Below are 13158 nucleotides of genomic sequence, written 5' to 3'. Positions count from 1 at the left end.
CTACGTCCGCGCCGCGCCGCGCGCAGATTTGGCGCCAAGCGCCGAGGGCTCTTTTCGCGGCGGTAACTTAGAGTCTCGCGAGAAGCGCGGTTTGCGAGCCGCGCCACGCCGGGAGCTGAGTCCGCTTGAGGTGAGAGTGGGCTGGTGGGAGAGTGAAGTCGCTTAGGGGAGAAGCGGCCGAGGGGTTCGGGCGGAAGAGTCGGGGTGCGGGGAGCAGCAAGGAGGGAGTGAGGGGGGTGGACTACAGGGCTGAGGTGGACTGCAGAGCAAGAGAGGCCTGACCGGGCGCGACCTGTGGGGCGAGGAGACCGGTGGGGACAAGGGGTGCACATTTACTTTTTGTTTATGTTTGGGGACCGCCTCTCACTACACCCAGCCTTTTAGTGGGAGGGAACGTGTGTCAGGAACATCTTTACCTGGCCAGCTTCTGTCCCGGGCTTCTAACACGGAAGGCGTGGGTGACTGTGGAATGAATGAAGGGAGAGACGGGACGGGGCGAGAATGGAGGGGCTGGGAAATGCAGTGTTCTCGCCGGTTAGCAAAGCGGGGCATCGAGTTTCCGGTGCAAACTTTCCGGGAGAAGTAGGAGGGTGCCAAACCATGCCGACCCTGAGTTTTATCATTATCCTAAGAACAGAAGGAAGCCATTGAAATATTTAAGCCACATGGTAAAGCGATCAGCTTTATATTTCCATAGGTTAAACTTAGCTGTAATATGGAGAATGGATTGGAAAAGTCAAAATTGGATAGGAGGAATGGAGTAATCCAAGTAGAAATGTTATGATGTGATTGTGGAGATAGGGAGAAATGGACAGATTCGAGGGATATTTAGGAGGTAAAATGGATAGGATATGTAGGTAGACGGAAGGAAGTGTCAAGGATGACTTGTAGGTTTCTGACTTGCCTAGCTGGATAGATGTTATGCAGTGAACTGGGAAAATTAGAAATTCAGTTTTGTACATGATGAGTTACAGGTACCATTGAAAATTTAAGAGCTGTAAAATGAAAAGTAGGGATCTGGAGCTCAGATTTGATGCCTGGGATGGAGATAAAGAATTAGTGAGTTATCTGTAATGCCATGTGTATAAATGAGTGAAGAGGGCCTAGGATGGAGTCTTGGATACTTACTGACCAGGTTAGAGGAAGATGCATCTTCAAAGAAGATCCAGGAGGAGTGTCCAGAAAGGGAGAAAAGTCAGGTGAGTACTGTTTCAGAAGTCAACAGAAACACCTGTCCAGAAAAAGGAACTGATCCAAAGTTTCAGATGTTGCTGAGAGGTCAAGTAAGATAGTACTGAAAAGCATTCTTTCAGGTTATCAACCTGAGGATTATTTCCCTTTCTTCAAAGGAACCTTACCTAGAAGATTAATATGTAAACAGATTTTTGTTATAAGCTTCTCTTTTTTGAAATGGCAGGTGAGGTTCCTGTCCTCTGCATATTTCACACCCATTTGGATCATAGTTTGAAACCCTCTGAAAAGTCCAGATCATTTTATGATAGATGAAACTCAACAATTGAGGTAAAATGATTTGTTCAAAAGTGTATTATTATTTAGTGTTTAGAACCCGGCTCTTCTGATTTTTAGCTCAGTTCTTTTTTCTATAACTATTATCATTTCCACTTTTCATCATGTCTGAGTTTGAAATATGGTTTAACTGACTGAAGCACATGTATTTTGCTGCAGGTGCATCCTAACTGTGTAATAGGAAGACTGCTTGGATGAATAAACATGTTTACTTTTTCCCCCCACAGAGGAAAAGATGCTGGCACCACAGGAGAATGGCTTGATTGACCTACCAGATTATGAGCATGTAGAAGATGAAACGTTTCCTCCTTTCCCTCCTCCAGCTTCTCCAGAGAGAGATGATGAAGGAGCTGAACCTGATGACGGTCTGTATAGAGTTCTAAAAAAAGTGTCTATGTTCAGTTATCCATCTATCAGCTTAGAAATGATACACTTTATAAGTGAAGCTTAAATTATTTAAGTAATATTAAATCTTGGTATATTTCACCAGAGTCAGGAAGAGGAGCACCTGTTCCTGTACCTCCAAGGAGAACAGTTAAAAGGAATATCCCCAAGCTTGATGCTCAGAGGTATATGTACTATTGCCTTAAACATTTGTACTTTTTTAAAAAAAAATCTTCTTTTCTTCCTTATGTTACAATCTATTGGTTGGGATGATTTGAAAATCAGATATTTATAAAGATATTAGAGGCCCAGTGAATGAAATTCGTGCACTGGGGTGGGGGGGAGGAGGGGAGGGTCCAGGACCCCTTGCTCCTTACCGCCCACCTGCTCACTGCTTCTTACCGCTTGGCTTGTTGCTCCTTAGCACTGTCGCAGAGTCAGGAGAGGCTCCTGCCACCACAGCTGCGCTCTGGCTGAGTGGCACTTCCCCTGTGGCATCGTACTGACCACCAGGGGGCAGCTCCTGCGTTGAGCGTCTGCCCCCTGGTGGTCAGTGCGCATCATAGCGACTGGTCGTTTTGGTCGTTCCGCCATAACAAGCGCTTAGGCCAGTGATGGCGAACCTTTTGAGCTCGGCATGTCATTTTGTTGAAAAACCCTAACTTAACTTTGGTGTCGTGTCACATAGAAGTTTTTTGATATTTGCAACCATAGTAAAACAAAGACTTATGTTTTTGATATTTATTTTATATATTTAAATGCCATTTAGCAAAGAAAAATCAACCAAAAAAATGAGTTCTCGTGTCGCCTCTGACACGCGTGTCATAGGTTCGCCATCACTGGCTTAGGCTTTTATTATATAGATTTTTTTCAGTTCAGATAATATCTTTTCTTCTTATGGTCTTGGTTTGGCCTTGATAGTTCTAGAAAACTTGGAATTTAAAAACATATTTCTATTCACAGATTGATTTCAGAGAGAGGGCTTCCAGCATTAAGACATGTGTTTGATAAGACAAAATTTAAAGGTAAAGGTCATGAGGTAAGAAATGTCTGGTTTTTATCTTTGTTTTTTAAAATATAGTTGTCCCTCACTATCTGTGGGGGATTGGTTCCAGGACCCCTGTGGATGCTGGAATCCACAGATGCTCAAGTCCGTTATATAAAATGGCATAGTATTTGCATATAACCTACTTTAAATTATCTCTAGATTACTTGTAATGCCTAACAGAATGTAAATGTTAAGTAAATAGTTGTTATTATATTACATTGTTTAGGGAATAATGACAAGAAAAAATGTCTGTACATGTTCAATACAGATGCAGCAACCATCATAGGCGTAACTACATAGCACATGTCAGCAACAGCATAACATTTATTTTCCCTGAATATTTTTAATTCACAGTTGGTGGAATCCATGTATGCAGAACCCACTCATAGGTAGGGCTGACTGACTATAAAACTGGGTCTGTTATCATGTTAGGAATCTTAGAATGTTTTACAGATGTAATCATTCATCATTGTATCTTTTGAGAAACTATGATGTGGAAAGGGCACTGTTAGAAGAATCAGAAAACATGTCTTGGTTTTGCCACCGTATGAGTTTAGTAAAATCATGTATGAGTCAGTAAGCCTGACTTTGTACTTTATAATTTTGAGGAATAAAATTTACTTTGTCTACTTCAGAGAGTGGTTTTAAGCTTTATGAGAGCAAGGACTTTACCTGTATTGATCACTTAGGTGTCCCTAAGATAAGGCACCATGCCTGGTTTATAATAGGCATCAGTTAAGTTTTGTTGAAAAATGGAGACATTTAAGAACTGTCAACCTTGCCAGGTGGCTCAGGAGTTAGAGCATTGGCCCGCACACTGAAGGGTCGTGGGTTCAATTCTTGGACAAGGGCACATACCTGGGTTGTAGGTTTAATCCCCCGGCCCCATGAGGCAACCTCTCTCCCTCCCTTCCATTATCTCTAAAAATCAATGGAAAAATATCCACAGTGAGGATAACAACAACAAAAAAGCTTTGTATTTTATTTAGTATAAAAAACTTTTAATGTTAAATTGAAATTTCAAACATAGGTATTCTGGTCTGAGAATGTTTAAACTATTCTTGCTGGTCTTCAGTACTTTGTTCTTGGGATTTCTGAATGTATTTCACAATGCTGAATTCTCAATGCTTTCTTCTCTATATATGATTTAGGGGACCAACCACTTTGTTGAGTTATTCCTAAAAGATATCTTGATATATTTTATTAAAGCCTATTTTTAGGGTTACTTTACTGTCCTGCAAAACCACATGTGATTATCTTTTAACTTCTATTAAACGTTTTTTTAAAATAGATTTTTATTGATTTCAGAGAGGAAGGAAGAGGGAGAGAGAGAGAGAAACATCCATGATGAGAGAGAATCATTGATCAGCTGCCTCCTGCAAGTCCCCCACTGGGGATCAAGCCCACATCCCGGGTATGTGCCCTTGACTGGAATCGAACCTGGGACCTTTCAATTCACAGACTGACGCTCTATCCATTGAGCCAAACTGGCTAGGGCCTATTAAACTTTCATCTGTTTTATTTCCTCTGATTAAAAAAATTTCGTATCCAGTGCTCTTTTAGACTGCAATCCTCTAAGCCCTTAATAAATATTTTTCTTTTTAGAATTTCTTCACCTTATAAATGTAAAGTGACACCAATGACTTTGGCATTACTATTCAATTCTAAAATCTGCTGACAAGATCAGTTCTGAGAACGAGTTTTCTATTTAGCATTTTTATTTTTATGTGCCAGGCTGAAGACTTGAAGACGCTAATCAGACACATGGAGCACTGGGCACATAGGCTATTCCCTAAACTGCAATTTGAGGATTTTATTGACAGAGTTGAATACCTAGGAAATAAAAAGGAAGTTCAGGTATGTGTTGAGATTATTATGAGTTTCATTCACAGTGTTGAATAGTACGAGGTAAGATTTAGTTAAGGCTGAGTAGCTGTTTGGGGTCTTAATTTTTAAATTTGTCTTGGTAGAGAGAAGGAAAATGAGTAGTTATTTAAAGAACATCTTTTTTGAAACTCAGAATGGAATAAATGACCATTTTCCTCCAAATGTTATTAATAAAAATGTAAAAATGTCTCTTTTCAGACCTGTTTAAAACAAATTCGACTTGATCTCCCTATTTTACATGAAGATTTTATTAGCAATAATGGTAAGAATATAGGCTTGTCTACTTTATAACAGTTTTTCTTTTAGAAATGGATTTAGTTGGGTGGACAGTATTACAGGACTGGTTCTTAGTCTATGTTGAGTATACTAATATAATTAAAGTACAGTAATGAGTTTAAATGCTTTGGTAGATTTAGAATGTTGTGTATGATATTTGTTTCTTTAAAGGAATGGCTGCAATGCTATTAAGAGATGTAAAAATGTATTTAGTCATAGAACATGAGCTTTTAAGAACTCTGATGGTGACCCACTGATCCTTTGTAGTGCTTATTAGTAAAAATATATGACAAAATACATATACACCATTAAAAAAGTGGTCTGGGAAAATTAGGCAGAATAATTTGATGATGAAATAGTTTATATTTCACGTAAGAGTGCAGATCCCACCCTAACCGGTTTGGCTCAGTGGCTAGAGCGTCGGCCTGTAGACTAAGGGGTCCCGGGTTCGATTCCGGTCAAGGGCATGTCCCTTCGTTGCTGGCACATCCCCAGTGGGAGGCGTGCAGGAGGCGGCTGATCGATGTTTCTCTCTCATCGATGTTTCTAACTCTCTATCCCTCTCCCTTCCTCTCTGTAAAAAATCAATAAAATATATTTAAAAAAAAAAAAAAAAGAGTGCAGATCCTGGCCTAGCCGGTGTGGTTCAGTGGTTGAGTATTGACCTATGAGCCAGGAGGTCATAGTTCGATTCCTAGTCAGGAAACATGCCCAGGTTGCGGGCTTGATCCCCAGTAGGGGCTGTGCAAGAGGCAGCAGATCAATGATTCTCTCTCATCATTGATGTTTCTGTCCCACTCTCCTCCTTTCCTCTCTGAAATCAATAAAAACAAAAAAAAGAATACAGATCCTGAGTATAGGACTTTAGTAAGACCTATGTGACTGTTCCTGGTATTGATTGCATTTGTTGGCTGTACAGTGCAACCATAGGCAGTCACACACATCAAAACATATGGTTCCTGCCGACAGGGTCTGTATAGTTATCAGATTTCCTGTGCGATGGCTCCATACATGTTTGTTTGCTTTTTAAACTTTTAATATATGTGGTGGAAAATACAGGCTCCATATAGAATTCCCCAAGTTATTTATAAATTACTTTTAAAAGTGAAAAATTGTGAGTTAAATAATCCAAGATTAATTAATATTTTGGTAATATATGGTATGTACTGATGGCATAGGATTTGATATATGGAAAGGGATTAGTTATTACAGTACTAAATCCCACACCATCTATCACTGAGTTTATTCGGTAATACTTTTTTCCCCCCATCAAATCTTGGTTTTTACCTTACTAAAATACATAAATCCACATGGAAATAAGTCATTAATTGTACTCAATAAATCTCAATGTTCATTTTTAAATCCATTCACCAATGCAAGGTTTTTTTGTTGAAGTTTACTAGAAAATTTCATTTACCATTTCGTAATCAATTGGTTTTCTTAAAAATTAAGCAGGGGTTATACTTTAATATTTTTTACTAATGTGTAGTCTTGTTACTCCTCTGCTCAAATCCCTTTAGTGGCTCCTTATTTTGCTCAATGTAAAAGCCCTTATAATGTCCAATTTGGCCCTACAGAATCTGTTCTGTGTCCTCAACCCATCCCCCTTGCCTCTCTGACTGTATCAGCTACACTGCTTCAGCTATACTTGCCTCCTAGCTGTTACAAAGTACAGTAATGCGTTTAAATGCTTTGGTAGATTTAGAATGTTGTGGCAGATTAAATAGACTAAATAGTCTGCCTATACTTCCTACCTACACTGCTTCAACTATACTTGCCTCCTAGCTGTTCCTTGAACCTTCCAGGCACATTTCTGTCTTAAGGCTTTTGCACTCTCTCACTCTGCCTTGAACATTGTCCTCCAGCCTCCAAATTTTTCACTATCTTCAGGACTGTGCTCAACTGTCAACTCTGTGAAGTCTTCCTAACCACACTGGTAAAATCCTGATTCCCCTATGCTTTTTAAAATATATATTTTTATTGATCTCAAAGAGGAAGGGAGAGGGATAGAGAGATAGAAATATCAGTGATGAAAAGAATCATTGATTGGCTGCCTCCTGTACACCCCCTATGGGGGTTGGAGCCCATAACCTGAGCATGTGCCCTTGACCGGAATTGAACTGGGACCCTTCAGCCCGCTGGCTGATGCTCTATCCACCGATCCAAACCAGCTAGTGCTCCCTATGCTTTTTTAATCCTCACCTGAGGATATTTTTCCATTGATTTTTAGGGAAAGTGGAAGAGAGAGGGAAAGACAGAGAGAAGTATCAATGTGAGAGAAACACATTGATTGGTTGCCTCCTGCAGGAGCCCCGAACAGGGCCGGGGCCAGGGGAGGAGCCAGCAACCAAGGTACGCCCTTGACTGGAATTGAACCCCCCGGACCCTTTGGTCTGCAGGCTGACTATCCACTGAGCCAACCCGGCTAGGGCCTCCCTATGTTCTTTTAAATAGCATTTGTTTCCCTTTATTAAATAATTTGCTTATCTTTTAGATTATGTGTACCAACATGATAGCATCCTGTAACACATTGAATATTTCTGGCTTTAGCTTCTTTGCCACAATAGTCTGCCTATGACTTCCAGTAAATGTATTTCATGTGTGGTTCTCATTTGTTTCTAATCACATTTTTATCCTAGTCTCAGCTCCAGCAGTGGTTACATTCACATTGTTTTTCCATAAAACATTTTATTAAAGAGGCCATTTCTTGTTGATGATATCTTTCCTTTTATAGCTCACAAAAAGTAGATCTTTATCGATTTCATTATTATTAATTCAGAATCTTGTAAGCCCTATGAGGTGAAGCATATTAGAAACCCTACATATTGCACAATTGGTTCTAATACATTTCTTAACTTCCCCAGCAAAGTTTTCTACTTGTACGCCATTAATATTTCCCGATAAAGGAATGCATTTTAGTTTCTTGCCACGAATTTTTTCCATGTCAGGAAGGCAGAAACCTCAAAAGGGGTTTGAATTGTAAAAGACTGGATTAAATATATGAATTTTACACCTCACTAGAATAATTGTAAAGGTTTGTCTTCATGCTTGAAATATTTTGATAGTTGTGCTGGTTTTTACTATCACCAGCTAATCTCAGTGCATAGTATCTACATAAGATAAGGATGGTGTATGTAAATTAATATTTCATTTTCTTTATTATTATTTTTTAATGATGGTCTTGGTGATATGAAAAAATTTTTTCTTGCCTAGTTGTCAGATTTGATGAGGTTATGTTTTAACCCTATAATGTGAATGATGTAAAAAGAAGGGAAAGTATCAGCTTTGCCATTTATTTTTTACTAGAGGTCCGGTGCATGAATTAGTGCATGGGTGGGGTCCCTTGGCCTGGCCAGTGATCAAGGCCGGCAGTGGGAGGTTGGCTGTGGGAATGCACTGACCACGGGGGGGGGCAGCTCCTGCGTTGAGCATCTGCCCCCTGGTGGTAAGTGCGCATCATAGGGACTGGTCTACCAGTCGTTCCAGTCGTTTGGTTGTAAAGGTCGCTTAGGCTTTTATATATATAGATTTTTTTTAGTTTGCTTGTGCTTGTATTATCTTCTACTTTCAGGTGTTTATTTTTCAAACAAATCTTTTTAAACTACCACTTGTTTATTATGTTGGGGTTGTTTTGGTTAAAATTAGTCTGTTAGTCTACTTAACTGGGCAATCAGAATCAGCTGTGTGTCACAATATGCTGAAATAAAAAAATGAGTGAGCCCAACTCTCCTCCCCTTCCTCAATGTGGAGCTGCCTTTATTAAGTTAGCTTACGCCATAGGAAAGCTGTCATATGGATAAGTGATAGTTTATCACTGCCCATTCTTACTTTAAATATGTTAGTAAAATTTAATTTTTCATAATTCTTAAATGAATTATAAATGGAAGATTTAATATTTGCTTTCCATAACATTGTGGATTATTTTGGGGGTATAATACTTTGAAATAACTAGTGTACATGGCTTTAAGAGTTTATTAAGAGTAAAAATGTAGAGAATAATGCACTGAATTAAAAATATTAACTTGGAACTATGTCCACAGATCTCTAAATTTCTTTTCCTAGTTTTGTGTCTGGGTTTTACCCTATTAAAAATAGCCTATATAAGATTATTACTGTGTATTATGGCAAGCTATTAAAATGTTTTTGTTTAACATAAAATAAGAATATTCTTTGGATTCTTTAAGTTCTTTTATTAATCCAAGCATAAAATATTTCTAATCATAACTAAGAACTTTTGCTTTCCATTCATATATACATTAAATCCTCATCTGAGGATATTTTTTCCATTGATTTTTATTTATTTTATTTATTTATTTTAAATTGATTTCAGAGAGGGAGAGAGAGATATAGAAACATCAGTGATGAAAGAGGACACATTGATTGGCTGCCTCCTGCATGCACCCTGACCAGGGCCAAGGATCAAGCCTGCAACCAAGGTACATGCCTTTGACCAGAATCGAACCTGGGACCCTTCAGTCCACAGGCCAGTGCTCTATCCACTGACCCAAACTGGCTAGGGCTTCCATTGATTTTAGAAAGAGTGGAAGGGAGGGGGAGAGACAGAGAGAAACATTGATGTGAGAGACACACATCGATTGGTTGCCCTCTGCACGTACCCTGACTACCGTACCCCGACTACCGCCAGGGATTGAGCTTGCAACTGAGGTACGTGCACTTGACCAGAATTGAACCTGGGCTCTTCAGTCAGCAGGTCGATGCTCTAACCACTGCTCAGGGCCATTCATGCATATTTTTAAATTAGTGTTTTCATTTGACTTAAAATGCCTCTTTAAAGTGACTTATAAATATTCCTTTTACTTGTTTGAATCAAACGTATGTTTGTAACATTCTCATGCCTCACCAATTGTTTCTTCTGGTCTGCACCTTGTCACTTTAAACTGGTTTTAAATTAATAGCTATATAAGCTCTTTTTCGAACTAGTTTAATACTAGAGATGTACTCACTTTTTTTTTTCCTACTGCAGATGAAGTAGGGGAAAATAATGACCATGATGTAACTGCTACTGAATTAGATCCATTTTTGACAAACTCATCTGAAAATGCGACGTTTGCTTCTGAGTCAAGTAGAAGCCTAACTGAAGAGCAACAACAAAGAATTCAGAGAAATAAACAGCTGGCCTTGGAAAGAAGACAGGCAAAGCTACTGAGTAATAGTCAGTCCTTAGAAAATGGTAAATGTTACGCTGGTTTTTATGTGTTACCATTAATATAGCAAGGGCATGTTAGAAATTTTAACTTCTCTACTATCTTCCAAATAAAATACCTCTAGAAATAGAAAAATGATATAGTATATTAAGTTTACGTACAGTTGAGAGAAAAAGACAGTGTGTGTGTGTGTGTTACCTATTTGGAATCTCTAAAGAATAAATGATATAAGATGGTTTTCTGAATAGTTGAATACCTCTTAAAGAGTTATTTTAATAATTTAAAATTGATTCTGAGTCTTTCAAAAACATATTCTTCCCTGAGTCCTTAAATCATGTAATATAATTTTATCTTTAGGATCATAATTATGAACATTAATTATTATGGTACTTTTCCTAAACATATAAAATGCTTTTTGCACCCAGTGAGGATTTTAGAGCCATTTGCTATGATATGAATAAGTGATCCTAAAAATTTTTAAAAATATATATATTTTCATTGAATTCAGAGAGGAAGAGAGAGAGAGAGAGAGAGAGAGATAGAAACATCAGTGATGAAAGAGAATCATTGATTGACTGCCTCCTGCACATCCCTCACTGGAAATCGAGGCCGCAATCCGGGCATGTTCCCTGACCAGGAATTGAACCGTGACCTCCTGGTTCATAAGTCGATGCTCAACCACTGAGCCACACCAGCTGGGCCCTAAAATGCTTTGTTATTTTTTTTTGCCTTGTGTCACTTGTTGTGAGCTATCAGTTTGATTACCTGTTACATTCCCTTCTCTCTAGAAAAACTGCCATGAAATGAACTGTTTTAATTTTTAAAAATATTTTTATTGATTTTTAGAGAGAGAGGAAGGGAGAAGGAGAGAGAAAGAGAAACATTGATGTGAGAGCAGAACATCGATTGGCTGTCTCCTGCATACTCCCTATCTGGGCACATGCCTGACCGGGAATTGAATCAGCAACCTTTTGGTGCATGGGACGACACCCAACCGAGCCACACCATCCAGGGCAAAATGTGCTGTTTTTAAAACAGACTGTGGGTTTGGGAACTAGACAACCATGTTTGTTAAAGTTGTATTTAAGCCCTAGCCGATATGTATGGCTCCGTGGTTGGATGTTGGCTTGTGCACTGAAGGGTCTTGGGTTTGATTCCAGCTCAAGGGTAAGTACCTGGTTGCAGGTTCGATCCCAGGCCCCTGTTGGGGCACGTGGGAAGACAGCCGGTCGGTTTCTCTCTCTGTTTCTTTCTCTGCCTCCCTCGCTTCCTCTCTTCCGCTTTTTGTAAAAATCAAAACAAAACTGTATTTAGAAATAACTGCAGCCCTGGCCAGGTAGCTCAGTTGGTTTGAGCATCGACTCAATATGCCAAAGTTCTGGGTTTGATCCCCAATCAGGGCACATATAAGAATTAACCAATGAATGCATAAATAAGTGGAACAACAGTCGATGTTCCTCAAATCAATCAATCAAAATCAATAGGTAGGTAGATAAATAAAATTGCAAATTGGCTTTGAATGAAGCAGAATGGCATGTCATTCTCTATTTCCAATCCAGTTTTTCCTTTTGAAATAGGAAAGTAAGAATTAGAGTAAGTAGTGAAGATTATCATGTCATAAAACAAGGTTCACCCAAGATAATAAAATTCTCAAGTGAAAAGTATTGTGACTACATTATCATGATTTTTTATGATTAAAGTGAATTTAAGTTTTAAATTTACAAATGGATGTTTTATTTTCATGTGAAAAATTACATAAAGATAAAACTATTGTTGATAGCAGTGTCTTCCTTGTCATTATCAATAAGCATTTTAAGGCTCATTTTCTATTTATAATATATGACTTTAAAAATTTTCCCTTGTAGATATAAGTACCTGAAATTTTCTTTACTATAGATCACTTTGACATACAGCTGTTAAGAGCATTTGAACTTTTAAAACGTGTCTAGTAGTTGTGATTTTGAATGAGAACAGTTGCATTTGGAAGTGATTCAAGTTTGATTGAGTTCAGTACCTTTCAAGACCTCTTACATTAAATTTTTTTTAAAATTTTTATTTATTGATTTTAGAGAAAGGAAGGAAGGGAAAGAGAAACATTGATTTGTCGTTCCATTTACTTATTCATTCATTGATTGTTCCTTGTATGTGCATGATAGCAGCCTTGGTAATAGAACCACAACATTGGCGTATTAGGAAGATGTTCTAACCAACTGAACCACCCAGCCAGGGCCAAGACCTCTTGCATTTTTGAATGGACTTAATACATGTATAAAAATGGCTTTATTTGGAAGTAATCATAATTAACATGAACTAAAATGGTCATATTTATCATTTCTATTGATCTAAGCTTGTGAAGAAATTTGTGTTAGGTAAGATTGGGTGAGGTGCTTAAATAATGTGTAACAATGATTTCTCTTTCAGACTTGTTAATGAACACATCCAGGGCACAGACAGTTGAAGATGTTAATATGGGTGAGGATCAAAACAAGGAGAAGTCAGATGAACTTAAGGAAGACATTCTAGATAATCTGCATAATGATGCTGCTGCCAATACTGTAAATGAAGAGGAGGAATTAAAAATAGAGAAAACTCAACTGGACCAATCCTTTTAAATGTACAGCATTAACTTTATGCTTCATTCCGAAAAGTTACTGAGGTTGAAGAGGCCTCAACTAAGAGGAAATTAATTTGGTATCCTCAAAGTTTGAGATTACTATATATTTTGTCTACTTTGAGTGAAATCCTTATGTAGTAAAACCTTTACAGATTCCTGTTTAAAATCTGGTATTATTTATAATTATACTTGCTTCTTATTAACTTTAGTTAAGTCTATTTATTTTCTTTAGTGTTGTATATAGATATGACTTCATA

The 13158-nt window shown here is 38.2% G+C and overlaps 1 protein-coding gene across 3 annotated transcripts; it reads left to right on the top strand.

The window, feature by feature from the left end:
* Positions 1-38: 38 nt before the first annotated feature.
* TIPIN (TIMELESS interacting protein) lies at positions 39-13104 on the top strand. Of its 3 annotated transcripts, XM_014536283.1 has the most exons (9): positions 39-130; positions 1418-1521; positions 1755-1892; positions 2018-2096; positions 2875-2950; positions 4694-4816; positions 5045-5108; positions 10107-10313; positions 12709-13104. In XM_014536283.1, exons 3-9 carry the CDS (start codon positions 1763-1765, stop codon positions 12897-12899), a joined length of 870 nt encoding a protein of 289 aa, XP_014391769.1. In that variant the 5' UTR covers positions 39-130; positions 1418-1521; positions 1755-1762; the 3' UTR covers positions 12900-13104. The 3 variants fall into 3 exon arrangements, with proteins under 3 accessions (XP_014391769.1, XP_014391768.1, XP_005862132.2); XM_014536282.1 differs by lacking the exon at positions 1418-1521; XM_005862070.2 differs by lacking the exons at positions 39-130; positions 1418-1521 and adding an exon at positions 1040-1199.
* Positions 13105-13158: the final 54 nt, after the last annotated feature.

Source organism: Myotis brandtii, unplaced genomic scaffold (assembly GCF_000412655.1).
Source record: "Myotis brandtii unplaced genomic scaffold, ASM41265v1 scaffold160, whole genome shotgun sequence".
Classification (NCBI taxonomy): Eukaryota; Metazoa; Chordata; class Mammalia; order Chiroptera; family Vespertilionidae; genus Myotis; species Myotis brandtii.
This window is presented reverse-complemented; position numbering and strand designations above follow the sequence as displayed.